General features: G+C 46.6%; 2 protein-coding genes across 5 annotated transcripts in view; one reads left to right on the top strand and one right to left on the bottom strand.

Moving 5' to 3' along the window:
• The window catches only part of LOC128409053 (zinc finger protein RFP-like), a 203179-nt gene that overhangs the window by 115873 nt on the left and 69122 nt on the right, over positions 1-18184 (top strand). The gene's annotated exons all lie outside the window — the stretch shown is intronic.
• On the bottom strand, positions 1553-14410 carry LOC128409026 (zinc finger protein 436-like). Of its 4 annotated transcripts, none has more exons than XM_053379193.1 (10): positions 14273-14410; positions 12684-12757; positions 11029-11155; positions 9681-9794; positions 9160-9242; positions 8040-8121; positions 7449-7559; positions 5961-6221; positions 4265-4678; positions 1553-2133 (listed from the first exon to the last, which is right to left on the bottom strand). In XM_053379193.1, exons 1-10 carry the CDS (start codon positions 14361-14363, stop codon positions 1787-1789), a joined length of 1704 nt encoding a protein of 567 aa, XP_053235168.1. In that variant the 5' UTR covers positions 14364-14410; the 3' UTR covers positions 1553-1786. The 4 variants fall into 4 exon arrangements, with proteins under 4 accessions (XP_053235168.1, XP_053235165.1, XP_053235166.1 ...); XM_053379190.1 differs by having other exon boundaries at positions 8040-8166; positions 14273-14409; XM_053379191.1 differs by having other exon boundaries at positions 5961-6218; positions 8040-8166; positions 14273-14409.

Here is an 18184-nt window from a genome sequence, read left to right as displayed (position 1 = left end):
GCCTGGCAGTCGACTGCGAAAGGGGGAAATTGCTCAAGGGGCTGCCACAGCTCAGCACTATTTCACACATGGCATGCAATACGGAACACAGCAACGACACACGCAGGAGGGGTGGCTCACCTGTGGCCTCGCAGAGGTTACTGGAGTCCAACGGCCACCTGCCTCAGCTGCTAGGGTCAAGGGCCGGCAAACATGGGAACCGTTGTGCCACAGGTTACCCATGCTTGCAAACAGGAATTAGGGAGGGAGGAGAGAATGGGGCCTTCTCTGCAGTGGCTCCCTGTTTGTGGGATGCTCTCCCCAGGGCACTTCGCCTGGCACCTTCATTATACACCTTTAGGTGCCAGGCAAAAATGTTCCTCTTTGACCAGGCCTTGGGCTGATTCACATCCAATGCCCTTTTAAAATGGGGTGTGTGTGTTTTCATTGTGTGTTTTGTGTTTTTACGTTGTGATTTTATCCTGTGAACCACCCTGAGACCTGCGGGTACAGGGCAGTATACAAATTTAATAAATAATAAAAATGAGTAACATTTCTTTTCAGAGTTGGGACACTGATAGTGTTTCACATGAACTCTGCAACCCTGACAAACAACAAGCAACTTAGCTCATTACAGTGGTACCTCGGGTTACATACGCTTCAGGTTACATACGCTTCAGGTTACAGACTCCGTTAACCCAGAAATAGTGCTTCAGGTTAAGAACTTTGCTTCAGGATGATAACAGAAATCGTGCTCCAGCGGCACTGCAGCAGCAGGAGGCCCCATTAGCTAAAGTGGTGCTTCAGGTTAAGAACAGTTTCAGGTTAAGTACGGACCTCCGGAACGAATTAAGTACTTAACCCGAGGTACCACTGTATTAAGATCCTTGCACTGGGCATGGGGATGAAACTGGAGTTTACCTCTGACATAGCTAAGACACGCAGCATCTTTAAGAAACTACAGTTCCCAAGATGCTTTGGGGGAAGTCGAGTGAGGAATTCAGTATGGCGCCGAGGAGATTGTCCCACCAGTGCAATCTTTTCAGCCAGACAGACAAAACGAACACCCCTCCCTTTCCCTGACACCTCCAGAGCCAATTTCAGGATGTGTGGGGCAGCCTCCATGCACAGGCTTCTGCTAGTGGGACTAGTTAGCTGAATCCTGCCCCACATGCTTTGAAGGAACGGTGTGGATGTGACCTCAAGTCTCTTAAACCACTACACAGGGTTAAGCGTGGCCTCAGCAAAGCGCTGTTCAAGCAGCTCTCACTTCCTAAAATGGGGCTCCGTAAGGCTTTTGGTGTGAGGGGAGCTGGGTGCCTCGCCCACCCTCAAAATTCAAAATGGGTGCCTCGTGGTCCAAAACAGTTGGTGAGCCTTCCTCTAAATCAGGGATCAGCAAACTTTTTCAGCAGGGGGCCGGTCCACTGTCCCTCAGTCCTTGTGAGGGGCTGGACTAGATTTTGAAGAAGAAGAAAAAATGAATTCCTATGCCCCACAAATAACCCAGAGATGCATTTTAAATAAAAGCACACATTCTACTCATGTAAAAACACCAGGCAGGCCCCACAAATAATCCAGAGATGCATTTTAAATAAAAGGACACATTCTACTCATGGAAAAACATGCTGATTCCTGAACCGTCCACGGGCCGGATTGAGAAGGTGATTAGGCCTTAGTTTGCCTACCCATGCTCTAAATAGACAGTCATTCGATACACACACGCAAAAGGCAGGGTGAAGGGCTCTCTCCTTTTCTGCCACACAGCTTCTGGCCAAAGACATCCTTTCCCTGCCGCCATCTTGCCTCATCCAGCGTGTGTCCTCTGATGCCGATCGAGGTTTCCTTTGAGAGTGAACTGCTTCCCGCACTCCGCACAGGAGTAGGGTTTCTCTCCCGTGTGAATCCGGTGGTGTTGATAGAGGGCTGTTTTGCTACCAAACATCTTCCCGCACTCAAAGCACTTGTGGGGCCTCTCTCCAGTGTGGCTGTTTTGGTGCGCCCCTAAGTCCCCTTTCTTTTTGAACCTCTTGCCGCAGTCGTAGCACTCGAAGGGCCTCTCGGTCGTGTGGCGTTTCTGGTGGCTCCTCAGGCTGGATTTATTGCTAAAAACCTTCCCGCATTCCGGGCAGGCGAACTTTTCCCTCAGCTCATCTGTTGGAACAAAGAGCAGAATGCGCATACCGTATTTTTCGCTCCATAAGACGCACCCAGTTTTTAGAGGACGAAAACAAGAAAAAAAAATTCTGAACGAAACAATGGATGTATGATTTTTGTGGTTCATGCTGTGGCCACAGACATGTGATCTGATGGTGAATTTGGGGTGACCCAATGCAAAAATCCTGAGGATCCATGTGGACCCGTGCTTTGTAACCACGTTTTTGGGCTTTTACCTCCCCCATCCCAGGCAGCCTCCTTTATCTCTAGCATCCCTTATCTCTCTCCCCGATCGGCAAACAATCAACAGCTTTGTTTCAACACCCACTTCCCTCTTTCAAAAGCATGACCTGCTTTTTGCCTTTGGGCAATTCGGCTCCAGGGACCACGCATTTGCTCCATAAGACGCACAGACATTTCCCTACTTTTCAGGAAGACAAAAGTGCGTCTTAGGGAGCAAAAAATGCGGTATATCTATATATGTGTATATCTTCAATCATATATAATATGTATACACACACACTGACGCTTGTGTCTCTCTATATTTTTGTAAGGCAAATCATGCTGCAGTTTGCATGACCGCCGACAGGATCTCTCTATTATAATATCCCATTTTTAATATATATTTCACATCCATTCATTTTCCCTTGTGCCTGTGTAGTTCAGCCTCCTCTCCTTTAGGGAACAGGCACACATTCAAAGTCCAGAGCGGGCAAGAATTGTAAGAGAAAAGGGAGGCCATTTTAGGATGTGAAACTCAGCGAGAAGCCTTAAAAATAGGCTTTTGGGTGTGAGGAATTAAAACCTATTGGAAGAACGGAAGCATTTTTCAGACTATAATAATATGATGAATTTGCGAGCAGGATTTATTATAATAAATAAGAATGAGAGATTATTGTATTATGGTTACGATATAAAATAGGGGTGCCATACGTCCAGGATTTCCAAGATGAAAGTGACGTCTGGGGGAAAAAGCTCAGAAATTTTGGGGTCTTCCTAAATAAACAACCTTCAGGATGTCCTGGTTTTTACTTTTTGAAATATGGCCACCCATATTTAAAAACAGGGTGAAGCAATGAGACAGAATAATAAAAAAACCCACGGACAATGGGACAGGAAGCCACTAAAATAAACATTTATTACGTATTGGATTTTTTATGTGAAATTTGTGTGAATTCAATAAAAAATTTTTTAAAAAGAATTAAAACATGCTATTATTTTTGTGATTGGACAACAGAATGTCTATGCGCACTTTTTTAATAACAAGAATGCAAAGCTGAAAAATGAATGAACCGCAGCTAAAATATTACAGTGGTACCTCGGGTTAAGAACTTAATTCGTTCTGGAGGTCCGTTCTTAACCTGAAACCGTTCTTAACCTGAGGTACCACTTTAGTTAATGGGGCCTCCTGCTGCCGCCGCCACGCAATTTCCGTTCTCATCCTGAAGCAAAGTTCTTAACCCAAGGTACTATTTCTGGGTTAGCGGAGTCTGTAACCTGAAGCGTCTGTAACCCGAGGTACCACTGTATGTTCATTTTTACATGGTCTAGTCCTTCCCCTGCCCACCCCCCTAATATTCTTAAGAGGGTCTCCTCCCCAGTCTTCAGAGAGCAGTTAGTGGGGAGCCAAGAAAAGGCTGTCCTTTCCTTCCACTCTGAAGTTTTAATCCGAAATCTTAGGCGCAGCACTGTGCCCGGAGCTCAGAAACCGCTCGCGCTAATGAAATTCCCTGTCGTAAAATGCGCCTGGAATCATGGGAGTTTCAAACGCTGCCCTTGAGGTCCCTTCCAGTTCTAAGATCTGGCTGGCCCTTTGAAAACAGGAGACAGGGGTACCTCGGGTTACATACGCTTCAGGTTATAGACTCTGCTAACCCAGAAATAGTGCTTCAGGTTAAGAACTTTGCTTCAGGATGAGAACAGAAATTGTGCTCTGGCGGCGCAGCGGCAGCAGGAGGCCCCATTAGCTAAAGTGGTGCTTCAGGTTAAGAACAGTTTCAGGTTAAGAAGGGACCTCCGGAACGAATTAAGTACTTAACCCGAGGTACCACTGTACTGGAGTGACCTGGTGGGCGCTTCTTATGGCCTTGCCACCTGGAGAAGATCCCCCCGGCGCTGCCCCGCTCACCTGGGTGCTGATTCCGGTGTCGGACCATGTCTCCCCTCTCGCAGAAGGCCTTGCCACACACGGGGCAATCGTAGGGCTTCTCGCTTGCGTGCTTCAGGTAGCGCCCCTTCCTGCTGAACTGTTTCCCGCAGTCGGCGCACTGGAAGGGCATGGCTTCTTTGTGGAGGATTTCGTGCCTGGCGAGGTTGGAGCGGATGTTGAAGCGCTTCCCGCACTCAAGGCAGGGGAAGGGCCTGTCCTGCCGGTGGGTCCGCTGGTGCCTCACCAGGCTCCCGTTGTCGTAGAAGCTCTTCTCGCACTCGGGGCACTGGAAGGGCCTCTCTCCCGCATGGACCCTCTGGTGCCTCTCAAGGCCTCCTTTGCTGAGGAAGCTCATCTCGCACTCAAGGCACAGGTAGCGCTTCCTCAGGTCACCTGCGAAGGGACCAAACAGGAAAGGAGTGACCCCTCTGGAAATGACAGTGGCAGGACTAACGCCCTTCTCTCCCTCCCCATTTGATGCTTGGCAGGGACAAAGTTAAAACGGAAAGGTCCAGAGATTATTTTAAAGCCTGGGAATTTGAGGTCACTGAGTTCTATAACAATGAGAATCGAAAGATGTCAGGTATATCTGTGTCTGCAAAGGAGTTTGTGTCTAGAGTGGTGCATGCTCTGGTTATCTCCCGCTTGGACTACTGCAATGCGCTCTACGTGGGGCTACCTTTGAAGGTGACCTGGAAACTACAACTAATCCAGAATGTGGCAGCTAGACTGGTGACTGGGAGTGGCCGCCGAGACCACATAACACCAGTCGTGAAAGACCTACATTGGCTCCCAGTACGTTTCCGAGCACAATTCAAAGTGTTGGTGCAGACCTTTAAAGCCCTAAACGGCCTCGGCCCAGTATACCTGAAGGAGAGTCTCCACCCCCATCGTTCAGCCCAGACACTGAAGTCCAGCTCCGAGGGCCTTCTGGCAGTTCCTTCACTGCGAGATGTGAGGTTACAGGCAACCAGGCAGAGGGCCTTCTTGGTGGTGGCACCTGCCCTGTGGAAGGCCCTCCCATCAGACGCCAAGGAAAAAACCAACTATCTGACTTTTAGAAGACATCTGAAGGCAGCCCTGTTGAGGGAAGTTTTTAATGTTTGATGTTTTATCGTGTTTTTAATATACTGTTGGGAGCTACCCAGAGTGGCTGGGGAAACCCAGCCAGATGGGCGGGGTATAAATAATAAATTATTATTATTATTATTATTATTATTATTATTATTATTATTACTACTACTACTACTACTAAAACCAGTGATAAACAGTGGGAGAGACGGGTTGTGACATACGCATTATTGATTTATAACTAAAAATTTAAGTGGGCCGACAAAGCGAACAGCAACTCTTCTTGATATTTGGGCATGTACTATCATTAAGCAAAAGTCTAGCAGGAATTGGTTAAGAGTAGCCGAAAGAAAATGAAGAGGAGAAAAATAGAAGAAGAAAAATGCCAAAATTAGTATTGCCTTTATCCTCTTTTCAGAATAGGGGAACAAAACTTATTTGCTCAGGCCGTTTAGTTTAGGTTTTCCTTTTATGGTAGATTTTTATTGCCCACTGCAGTTTGTTTCTATCTTGTTTTTTTAAAAAAACGGTGCTTTAGTTGTTGCAGAACAGTGCACGAATAAATAAGCGACACCCCAAAGCACGGTGACCACAATTCCCTCACCAAGATGGGTTTTCTGATGCTGAATGAGCGCGTCTCTTTCCGTGAACCTTTTTCTGCATTCGTGGCACTCGTGGGGCTTTTTGCCAGTGTGGATCCTCCGATGTTTGACGAGGCCTCCTTTGTCGCGAAACCCTTTCCCGCACTCGAGGCATTTGTAAGGTCTCTCCCCCGTGTGGGATCTCTGGTGCCTCACGAGGCTCGCAAGCACCGTAAAACTGTTCCCACAATCCGGGCAAAAGTGCCTTTTTTTCTTGTCACCTGCTGGGAGGGAGACAGAGAGAGCCCTCATGTAAACAAAGGAATAAACCAGAGACATTTTAGGAGCTGAGAACATGAGGGAGTAATAACAGAACACAAACCTAAAAAAATCATTTAGAAGGAGCCGAGAGGAAATTAAAATGTTTGAAAAAACATGAGGCAGAGTCCTCTCCAGGAACGGGAGGGGAGCACTGAGGAACAATTTGAACAATTTTTTTTCATTTTCTGTTGCATGAGGTTTTTCAACTCTTCTTATATGTTCTTTCAATGCTGATTTCAAATTTGAAATCAATTTTCGTGTACATCCTATAGTTATCTTTCAATTTCCGACTTTTGCTGATACGTCATATTTACACTGGGGATAAGTGGACACTAACACGTTGATCTACCCTAACCACATGGTAATTATTGTTTTGCAAACTCATTTTTTCTTTATTTTTATAGTTTTGTAACCTAAATATAGGGACGCGGTGGCGCTGTGGGTTAAACCACAGAGCCTAGGACTCGCCGATCAGAAGATCAGCGGTTTGAATCCCCACGACGGGGTGAGCTCCCGTTGCTCGGTCCCTGCTCCTGCCCACCTAGCAGTTCAAAAGCACCTCAAAGTGCAAGTAGATAAATAGGTACCGCTCTGCCGGGAAGGTAAATGGCGTTTCCGTGTGCTGCTCTGGTTCGCCAGAAGCGGTTTAGTCATGGTGGCCACATGACTCAGAAGCTGTACGCCGGCTCCCTCAGCCAATAAAGCGAGATGAGCACCGCAACCCCAGAGTCAGCCACGACTGGACCTGATGGTCAGGGGTCCCTTTACCTTTACCTTTAGAGAGAGTCCAAGGGGACAGTGCCCTCCTACTGTGCCCTTAACTGAAAAAGGGGAAGTTTATAATAAATGTGGTTGCTATGTTATAGACAAATGCTCGGCCAGTAAAGCGAGAGTCAGTCACGACTGGACCTAATGGTCAGGGGTACCATTACCTAACCTAAATATTTGTATTTTTCAGATCGGACCATGGCTTCTTCAAGTAGACAAAAATGTGTAAACAAGCCTGATGCATGAATTGCAAAAAAACTAGAGCTTACAGAACAAAACCAACTTCAGATATGAAATCAGCACGTCTAAATTAGGTTAGAACTGCAGGTGTCAATGCAACAAAATTTTTGTTTCCCAGTGTTATGTTTAAATGCTCTTCAACTCAAAACAAGCAAACAAATCTCACATCCTTCCTCTCTCACCAGAGCTGGAGTCCAAGGCCTTCCTTTCCTCCAGGGCCTGTGGATCTGGCACCCAAGGTTCTTCCTCTTCTTCTAAGCTGGAGATCAGGGAGGGTTTGAGGACATGAGACCCTGTTTGGAGAGAAAAGCCAAAGAAGATCAAGGAGGAATCAGACAATCATTTCTTGGTCTCAACTAGGGCCAGGGCCTTTTCAGTACTGGCCCCGACTTGGTGGAACGCTCTGTCACAAGAGACTAGGCCCTGCGGGACTTGACATCTTTCCGCAGGGTCTGCAAGACAGAGCTGTTCCGCCTGGCCTTTGGTTTGGACTCAGTCTGACCCTTATGTTTCCCTCCCCTTATGGTTTTGATCTATGGGCTACTTTTAAAATGAGGCTGCATTTTAGAGTCTCAGCCTGTGTACCAGATGGAGCTGATAAACAGCTGCCATGGACAGCTGTGAGTCCAGAATGACTCCCAGGCTGCGCACCTGGTCCTTCAGGGGCACAGTTACCCCATTCAGGACCAGGGAGTCCTCCACACCTGCCCGCCTCCTGTCCCCAAAAAACAGTACTTCTGTCTTGTCAGGATTCAACCTGACAAGGTACTTACCCAGCAAAGATGTATTTTCATAGTTCTCAAGCATGACATCCCTGTACAAGCTTCTTTGAGCCGGATCCAGCAAGGCCCACTCCTGCTCTGAAAAGTACACAGCCACATCCTCAAAGGTCACTGGTCTCTGCAACAATGACAATGACAACAGGTCGGCAAACTAAAGATCTTCACTTCCCCAGATACCATCCCAAAGAGACTTCTACCCCAAACCACACACAATAGTGACATATCTGCTTTGAAATGTGGTTTTGCTCTGATCTGAGATTCAGTTGAGTCACTAAACTCAGTCTGTCCTCAGCCAGCCCATGTCTGTCTGGGTTCAATCCCTGGCACCCCAGGCAAAAAAAGGGTAAAGGACCCCTGAGGTTGTGGCACTCATCACACTTTTCAGGCCGAGGGAGCTGGCATTTGTCCACAGACAGCTTTCTGGGTCATGTGGCCAGCATGACTAAACTGCTACTGGCGCACGGAGGACCGTGACGAGTGCCAGAGAGCTCAAAAACGCCATTTACCTTCCCGCCACAGTGGTACCTATTTATCTACTTGCACTGACATGCTTTTGAACTGATAGGTTGGCAGGAGCTGGGACAGAGCAACGGGAGCAGGGATTTGAACCACCAACCTTCTGATTGGCAAGCCCTAGAGGCTCAGTGGTTTAGACCACAGCACCACTTCCCGAAACCTTGGAGAGCTTCTGCCAATCATCACAGGATCTGTAGACAACACTGTGTTGGATGGACCAATAATATGACGCGCAGCGTAAATTAATAATGCAGAGTTTTAAAGAATAAGAGCTTTACAGCACTTCCCAGCCTGCTTTGCTGCTTCTGCTCTCATGTGTCTTTGTCACATGACATACTCTGCCTCGGAACAAGGCAGTTTGTATGCCTCCCCTCTCCCACAGCCACACAGCGGGACTCTCTGATGCCATCCTCACAGCAACACTGTGAGGCAGGGGTGACTAAGAGACAACAACTGGCCCAATCCTCAACAGAGATCTGAAACGGTGGTCTCCTTGGCCCAGTCAGGCTTTCAATCCACTACACACAACGCTGGCTTCTCAATGTGGGCAAACGACAGATTTCTGCCGCTGGGCTCTGCAGTCAGAGTTTCCTACCTGCCCAGGGTCTGCCTCAGTTGGATCCCTTCCACCAGGAGGAGCGGATGCACCAGCACAAAGAGAGTACGGACTTCTTGCACCTGAAGGCACAAAAAATGTAGAGAACAATTCCATTTCTACACAGCCTTGAACTTTTGACGTTCCGTTCAAACCAAGCCTCAGAAAGTGAGCGAATTCTATAGAAAGGAATTCTTCTCCTTCAGCAAATACCACATGCAGAAGAAAATGCATGCAGGGGGGCGACAGGCACACAGAGGTAGCACCGTTTTGTTTACATTGATTATCATCACCCTTGTGAGCTAAACCTGTTCTCAAGGCAATGAAATATAATCTCAAGGGGGCTTACGCAAGGGCAACTTTGTGGCACCACCCCACCATGCTGGCAACTTCCTGCCCGAGTGGGATCTTCCCTCCTGAACAGGGATGATGGGAGTTGTAGTCCAACAAAAATCGGGATTTTTGCATCGTGCACAATCCCAAACACCTTATTTGAAAGCTGGCTTCGTCTAATTTCGCACCTGGTCCAGAGTCCAGAGTCTTCCCTCCATCCACCTCACAGGGGATCGGAATCCAGGGCTCTTCCTCTTGTTCCAGCCGGGAGATCAGGTCGGGTTTGAGAACTGGAGACCCCACTTGGGTAAGGATGTGAACATTATTATTACCATTCCTGTTGCCATTGATGACTCAATATACCGCCTAACGTCAAAAACTGGCTTCTGAGAGCTTTACGAAGTACAAAGGCCAGTTGCACATACGAACATCCATAATTGAAACACGCAATAAAACAATCTCATGAAAACAGCCCAGCAATCAGAGGCGGTGAAGACAGGTTGATTGTTCCACTACTTTTGGAAGTGTAGCGTTAGGAAGGAGATAGGGGCCTCCAAACTCTTGACACCCTTTTATTATTATTATTATTATTATTATTATTATTATTATTATTATTATTATTATTTTGAATCTATATACAGTCATACCTCGGGTTACAGATGCTTCAGGTTGCGTGTTTTCGGGATATGGATGCACCGAAACCAGAAGTACCGGAACGGATTACTTCTGGGTTTCGGCGCTTGTGCATGCGCAGAAACACTAAATTGCACTTCGCGCATGCACAGAAGCGCCGAATCGCAACCCGCACGTGCGCAGATGCGGTGCTGTGGATTGCGAACGTGCCTCCCGCACGGATCACATTCGCAACCCGAGCGTCCACTGTACTGCCCTATACTTGTAGGTCTCAGGGCAGTTCACAGAAAAGATCACAATATATAAAATAAAATAACCCAATAATACACACACACCACAAAAAAGAGCCACATTTTACAAGGGTATAGGATGTCAGTCAGATCAACCAAAGGCCTGGTTAAAAAGAAATATTTTTGCCTGGCAGTTAAAAGTGTATAATGAAGGCGCAAACCTTGAGAAACAGCAGCTCCCGGTACCCTTTGGGGGAAGCCAGGGGGGTTTAAATGTTACCATAGGGCTTTAGATGGATAGAATCATAAAATCGCAGAGTTGGGACCCCAAGGGTCATCTAGTCCAACCCCCTGCAGTGTATGTAGTGAATGTGGCCTAGATGAGCCTCTGGCCTGATCTAGCTGGTGTTCTTCAGGTGTTCTTATACCTGGCAAATGCCCTCAACTGATTTTCCAGAACAGCCTTATTATTATTTATTAAATGTGCATGCCGTCATTCATCCACAGAGCTCAGGGCGGTTCGCAACATAAGAGCACAAAATACCTCTTAAAAACAAGAGCAAACAAACCAACCAATAGCCCCGCTTCCCCTCCCACACATTTAAAAGGGGTATAAGATGGCTGCTTCAGAACATATATCTGTCCCAACAAAATGATGAGAAATAGTACCTACTCAGGAAAGCTACATGGCCGTAATTCTCCCCCATGACGTCGCTGTACAAAGATTTTTGATGCGAATCCAGAAGATCCCACTGACCCTTGGTGAAATAGACAGCAACGTCTTCAAAGCTCACCAGCATCTTAAAGGGGTGGGAAAACGACTACAAGAAGGAAATGCCAAACAGACAGGCTGATTTCACCAATATAAAGAGAAATGGTCGCAACGTGTGCCATGTTTACTTTCCAGGTTGAACAGGGCACACAAAGCTCATCGCTTTTCTAATAAATAACAACAAGGACTCCAATATCTTCAGGAATGTCTCCCCCAATAGGAACCAACGCATATCTTTTTTGGACGGATCTTATCCAGATCCCCACTCTAAGGAAGGTGCAGACAAGGCAGAGGGCCTTTTCAGCGGTGGCTCCCCCTCTGTGCAATGCTCTCCCCAGCAAGATCCACCTGGTGACTTTACTGACATGTTTTCAGTACCAGGAAAAGGCTTACCTCCCTCCACCCCAGCCTTTTGATAGACTGAGGTGATAGTGATTTGTTACTAGTGTGCTGTTCCTATTGTGGCTGTCACCAGGGTTGTACTGATAGTATAACCAGTGTTAAAATATATAAGCTAATCACCAAATGGCTCCTTCAACCTAGATTACGGTTGCCACAACGAAATGCCTAGGCATCATTTCCCACCCACCCCCCATGGTGGGGTTTATTGTTCCAAAATGTTCGGAAACCAAATTGTGGCTTCTGATTGGTCGCAGGAAGCTCCTGCAGCCAATCACAAGCCGCGGAAGCCCCGTCAGACGTTCAGGCTCCAAGAGAATGTTTGCAAACCAGAACAATCACTTCCAGGTTTGTGGCATTCGGGAGCCAAAAAGTCCAAGTTCCAGGGCTTTCGACAACCAAGGTACAACTGTACAGCTTTATATTTTAAAGAAAAAAATCTAAAAGCAGTTTACAACACATTAGAACATCAAATGAAACAATCTAGAATAAAACAAATTCAAGCTTCAAGGAAAATATTTTAGATCCTTCTCTGAGTGACATTTTGCTTTCCCCATATTTACCTACCCAGTTTACAGAGCTGCCCCATAGCGGATGTACTCACACCAGTCACAAAACGCGCCTGGGGAATTTCAAACCCTGGGCATAATGTATTAATGTTTTCAATTGTGTTCTGAGTTCTTTGGAGACCTTTGGGTAGCAGGTAAAAAAGGTAAAGGACCCCTGGACGGTTACATCCAGTCAAAGGCGACTATGGGGTTGTGGTGCTCATCTCGCTTTCAGGCTGAGGGAGCCGGCGTTTGTCCACAGGCAGCTTTCCGGGTCATGTGGTCAGCGTGACTAAACTGCTTCTGGTGTAACAGGACACCGTGACGGAAACCAGAGCGAACAGAAATGGTGTTTACCTTCCTGCCACAGCAGTACCTATCTACTTGCACTAGCGTGCTTTCCGACTGCTAGGTTGGCAGGAGCTGGGACAGAGCAACGGGAGTTCACCCCGACACGGGGATTCGAACTGCTGACCTTCCGATCGGCAAGCCCAAGAGGCTCAGTGGATTAACAATAGTAACAGGCCGGCAAGAACAGGAGAAAAAAGAGCATTTCTCTGAGCTCACACCTCCCTGGCCCAAACCCTCTGTCTTCATCCTCCTGCATACCTGAGCCAGGTGTGTTACTGACATCTCGGTTCCTTCAGGATGAAAGGGACATCGGAGCTCAAACGTGCCACAGCCTGTGAGGACAAAGTTGAAAGGAGATGGTTTCAGGGACGGGGATCACATCTTGTCTTAAGATGTGCTAGAAATCTTCTGATTCAGGGGTGGGGACCCAGATGTTGCTGAGCTCCAGATCCCACTGACTCCAGCTGCCATCATTCGGCCAACGGTCAGGTAAGATGGGAGTTGTAGTCCCGCCAGCTAGCAAGCCAAAAGTCTCCCAGCCATGCTCTGAGTGGGACAACGGAACAATCACAATCCTGCCCATGCTTACTTGGAAGTAAATCCCACTGAGTTTAGCGGGACTAACTCCCACATTAAGTGTGCATAATATTGTCATTATTTATTCGGCTTACATACAGGACCATATAACAGCGGTCCTGAAAGACCTACACTGGCTCCCAGTACGTTTGTGAGCACAATTCAAAGTGTTGGTGCTGACCTTTAAAGCCCTAAACGGCCTCAGTCCAGTATACCTGAAGGAGCGTCTCCACCCCCATCATTCTGCCCGGACACTGAGGTCCAGCACTGAAGTCCTTCTGGCGGTTCCCTCACTGCGAGAAGCAAAGCTACAGGGAACCAGGCAGAGGGCCTTTTCGGTAGTGGCGCCCACCCTGTGGAACGCCCTCCCATCAGATGTCAAAGAAATAAAAAACTATCTGACATTTAGAAGACATGTGAAGGCAGCCCTGTTCAGTGAAGTTTTTAATGTGTGACATTTTAATGTGTTTTTAATCTTTGTTGGAAGCCGCCCAGAGTGGTTGGGGAAGCCCAGCCAGAATGGCGGGGTACAAATAATAAATTATTATTATCATTTATCAAAAGACCCCCAGTACATTGTACAATATTAAGAGCACATTCTGAGAGGTTGGTATAAGAAGATATTGATTTCAGTCAGTAGAGAGGTTATGTTAAGTAATATGTTTGAATGTTTAACATTTATCCAGATAAAACAAACACCGTTAGCTGTACTGCTGGATAAGTGTTTAAGGCTTATTGTATTTGTTTAAAAACCAATAAAAATTTGATTTAAGAAAAGGCGGGGGGGGGACACATTTTATGGAACATCAGTGATAAAAACGTAATGAAAAGCATACTAACGGACAGCATAAAATTGGGAGATTCGGGACAGTCAAAAGAAGGTGTGCGATTTGCTCCGTACAAGAGGTAGAATCCTAGAATTGTAGGGTTGAAAGGGTCATCTAGCCCAACCCCCAAAAATGCAGGAACGGCTTTAAAAGAGAGCAAAGGCTGTGCCAATGGCTATTTATTCCCTTAGAAACGAGTATTTGGGGATCGTGCGTGGGGAGGTCCTGTTTGGAGAGGCTTGCCGTTGGGGCATCTGGTTGGCCGCTGGACGGGGGAGATCCCCTGGCCTGATCCTGATCTTCGGATGCTCTTAGCCCGAACAATGCCTCGCCTCCCTCCGGCCCCACGAACCCAATCTGCACCCCCTTCCTTTCTCCTTTTCTTCCACCCGGAATTGCACCTTTCACCCACCGGCTTTCCAGTTTATTTATTTTTAAACTCACCGGCTTTCTCCCCCAAGGAACAAAGCACCGCCCCAAGGCCTGGGAAATTCCATGAATTATTTCCCACGGTGGGCGGAGCAGGAAGCGACATCCGCCATCGATCTCCCCGCCATCCAGCCGAGCTAGGAAAGGACTCGATTGGCTTTTAACCCTTAACGCAACAGGAGCTGGGCAACAAAGCAACGCATTTGTCATACAGTATATTGTGTTTGCCACTGCTCCAGGTTCTCTGTAACTGCTTGAATCCCTTTTAAAATGTCGCATCTCTCTATCCAACAGCTCTCATTCTTGTCTAGAATTAAAATGTTGAATATTGGTAGCATTAAGATAAATTCAACAGTGTAAATAAGTTGTGATGGATGTAATAATGGAATGCTGAATGGTTTAGTTTATGTAAAGTATGCAGGGATTTTATGTTATGCAAAATGAACCATGGAAAGAGAAGCAGGAAAGTCACTGATATTTTAATGATGCTTAAATGAGTATTCTAAATTGTAAAACAGAAATATATATATACACAGAGAGAGAGAGAAAATATTAAAATTTTGAAATCTTTCCATTATTCAAATTCCCTGTACCACTTGGGTTATATTTACATAGCACCCTATAAGGCGGGGTCTTTGCTTTTGAGACTGCTAGACCTACACATGCAGCAAGGGTCCAGGTGTTAAGATTAGTAGATGTGCTTTTATTACGCTGCTCTAGGAGTCCTGCTTTAGAGGGCAGCCTTTGTAGGCGGGGTGTGCAAACTGCTGGGAAACCCGTCTGGCATTGGAAGGCCTTTTTCAAGCCTGGTTGTTGCCACACAGCTGGGAAGGGAAGGGTTAACCCTTCTCAGTGTGCTGTGACACCCCCCCACACACACATACACCCCTCAAAATCCTTCCTGCTACCTAAGCTTCCCATTAGTTTAGACTTGTTCTGTTGAGAATGCAATCATTCAAACTTCCATTTGACTTAAATAACCAGCCCATGAGTTTGCTTTCTTCCTCTTCCCTCCCTGCCCCCTTTCCTTTTGTGTTTTGACCTTAAGATTGTAAACCTGCGGGCAAGGAATGTCCTTGTTTTATTTTCTGGGCATGTAAGCCAGGTAAAGGACCCCTGACAGTTAAGTCCAGTCGCTAACGACTCTGGGGTTGTGGCGTTCATCTCGCTTTACTGGCTGAGGGAGCCGACGTTTTTCCAGGTCATGTGGCCAGCATGACTAAGCCGCTTCTGGCGAAACCAGAGCAGTGCACGGAAACGCCGTTTGCCTTCCCGCCGGAGTGGTACCTATTTATCTACTTGCACTTTGAGGTGCTTTCAAACTGCTAGGTGGACAGGAGCTGTGACTGAACAACGGGAGCTCACTCCATCGCAGGGATTCGAACCGCCGACCTTCTGATCGGCAAGCCCAAGAGGCTCAGTGGTTTAGAAAACAGCGCCATCAGAGCTTTCCAAACTTTTCGTGTTGGTGACACACTTTTTGGAGAGTAATCAGTAATTCAGTTTTATTAGCAAACTGGAGGTTAAACTAACCCCTTATAAGAGCACTCGCACGACGCACCTGCACACTACAGCCGACACGCTAACATGTTGCAACACAGAGTTTTCAAAGCTCTGTTCTTTCATCCTTAATTAAATATAAGTGGGTTCCTCCCTTTATTGCTACCATCTCCCATCATCCTTGGCCACGGGCTATGTCAGCTGGGGCTGATGGGACTTAAGAGTCCAGCAACATCGGAATGGCTACAGCTATCCTCTCCCTGTTACAGAAGGTCTATAAGTGGACGCAGGATTAAGGCTTTAACCAGCAGCTCAGATCAATCCTGTCTCAAGCCTGGTTAATACACTGGGCAGAAGTGGCAAAGAACAATAAAAACTGTTTAGCTGCCATGGGCCAAAGGTCTATCTAATTCATCACCCTGTTTTCATGGAGGCCAATCAGATGTCTATGCGAAGTGTAACTAAGTTTTGATGGATGTAATAATGGAATACTGAATGGTTTAGTTTGTATAAAATATGCAGGGATTTATGTTATGCAAAATGAACCATGGAAAGAGAAGGGAAGCTTTTGATATTTTAAGGTTGTTTAAATGAATTTTTGAAATTGTGAAACAGAATACAGTGGTACCTCGGGTTACATACACTCCAGGTTACAGACTCCGCTAACCCAGAAATAGCACCTTGGGTTAAGAACTTTGCTTCAGGATGAGAACAGAAATCACGTGGCGGCAGCACGGTGGCAGGGGGAAGCCCCATTAGCTAAAGTGGTACCTCAGGTTAAGAACAGTTTCAGGTTAAGAACGGACCTCCAGAACGAATTAAGTTCTTAACCTGAGGTACCACTGTATACATATGAAGGGCATGAGTACAATAGCACTCTCCGTGTGATTTCAGACTTCAGCTAACAGATCACATCTGTGATTATTCCCCAGTGAAACTGATAGTTTATTTTAGCAAAGACCTCCAACTGGGTTAGAAGAATGTCCTGCACATACATAATTATTTGGAAGACTGTATTTTAATTTACCTGTGTTTTTTTTGTTTTTGTTTTTTTTTACTTGCTCCAAAAGCTTCATGTACATGGAATTGGCAGTCACATCATAAACCAGATCAGTTTCGTGCTGGGAGTGCCAATAAAGCTCTGTACTGCATAGCCAAACTTGGCCCTCCAGCTGTTTTGGGACTACAACTCCCATCATCCCTAGCTAACAGGACCAGTGGTCGGGGATGATTGGAAATGTAGTCCCAAAACAGCTGGAGGGCCGGGTTTGGCCATGCCTGCCTGCAAACCAATCCTCAGACGAGAGATGCAGCTTCATCGTATCCATGCTGAATCAGATCAGTAGATTGAGGTAGGAATTGCAACCTCTGGAGAAAGAGGTGGGCGGGAAAAGCCCACCCAAAAATGCTTTCGCTCGTCATCAGGGTGTTACGGCAGGTTTTAAGGTATTCTTTCCCTTGAGCAAGCTGTGCAAATGAGATATATATATATATATATATATATATATATATATATATATATATGGCACACTGTTAACAGAGAAATCTGAGGGCTCCCTTGGACAAAAATCGAGGACACCAGCCAGGAATACCAGAACAAAACAGCAGCAAGTAGGCTTGGTCTTTCTTGAAGACTGTCGCGACAGGACTCCCACCTGCCACCAGGTGGAACAAGATGGAAGCCCCGAACAAAAGAGAACCCAAAATTTTATTAGCTGCTAATCCCCATGTTAAAGGTAAAGGTAAAGGGACCCCTTACCATTAGGTCCAGTTGTGGCCGACTCTGGGGTTGTGGCGCTCATCTCGTTTTATTGGCTGAGGGAAAAGGCCATTTACCTTCCTGCCGGAGCAGTACCTATTTATCTACTTGCACTTTGACGTGCTTTTGAACTGCTAGGTTGGCAGGAGCAGGGACCGAGCAATGGGAGCTCACCCTGTCGCGGGGATTCAAACCACCGACCTTCTGATCAAGTGACCTGCGCTCCCCGCATCCCATAATCCCCATGTTACATCCCCCCAAACTACATCACTAATACATCATAGTTACATCATGAAAGGGGAGGTCTGGGGGCAGTAATCTGAACATCCTGGACCCTGCCCCATGGTTCTCCTTGCCCTCCACCAAACACCCATCAAGTGTAACAAAAGAGATATTTACATTCCCCTGTTTCCCAGCCAAGTTAATCACACCCTTTTGTCTTCATCTGGGTTTGTTATTTCTGGAATGGCTACCTGTCTGGCACTCAGGTATCAGGATGCCAGGGATTATCACTCAGGTAGAGGGGCTGCTGAGTAGCTGAGCTCACATGTCTATATGAATTTCTGAAGTTTTCCCAGTGAGCCAGTACATAGATACATTTATCAGTGAATTGTTACGTTTGGTATTGTGCAGCAAAAGCCCTTTGAATAGATAGGAAGAAACTGTGA

This window comes from Podarcis raffonei, chromosome 2 (assembly GCF_027172205.1).
Source record: "Podarcis raffonei isolate rPodRaf1 chromosome 2, rPodRaf1.pri, whole genome shotgun sequence".
NCBI classification, from domain to species: domain Eukaryota; kingdom Metazoa; phylum Chordata; class Lepidosauria; order Squamata; family Lacertidae; genus Podarcis; species Podarcis raffonei.
The sequence above is the reverse complement of the archived record's forward strand: the minus strand, read 5'-3'. Positions and strand labels throughout refer to the sequence as shown.

Bases quoted from the DNA above. Each gene is read 5' to 3' on its own strand.
- LOC128409026 (XM_053379190.1), bottom strand. From the start codon at position 14,363: ATGTCGCTTCCTGCTCCGCCCACCGTGGGAAATAATTCATGGAATTTC. The intron at 11,156-12,683 runs GTATGCAGGAGG...CACCCCTTTAAG, and splicing joins CAGTAACACACCTGGCTCAG to ATGCTGGTGAGCTTTGAAGA. The intron at 9,795-11,028 runs GTAGGTACTATT...TCCTTACCCAAG, and splicing joins CGGCCATGTAGCTTTCCTGA to TGGGGTCTCCAGTTCTCAAA.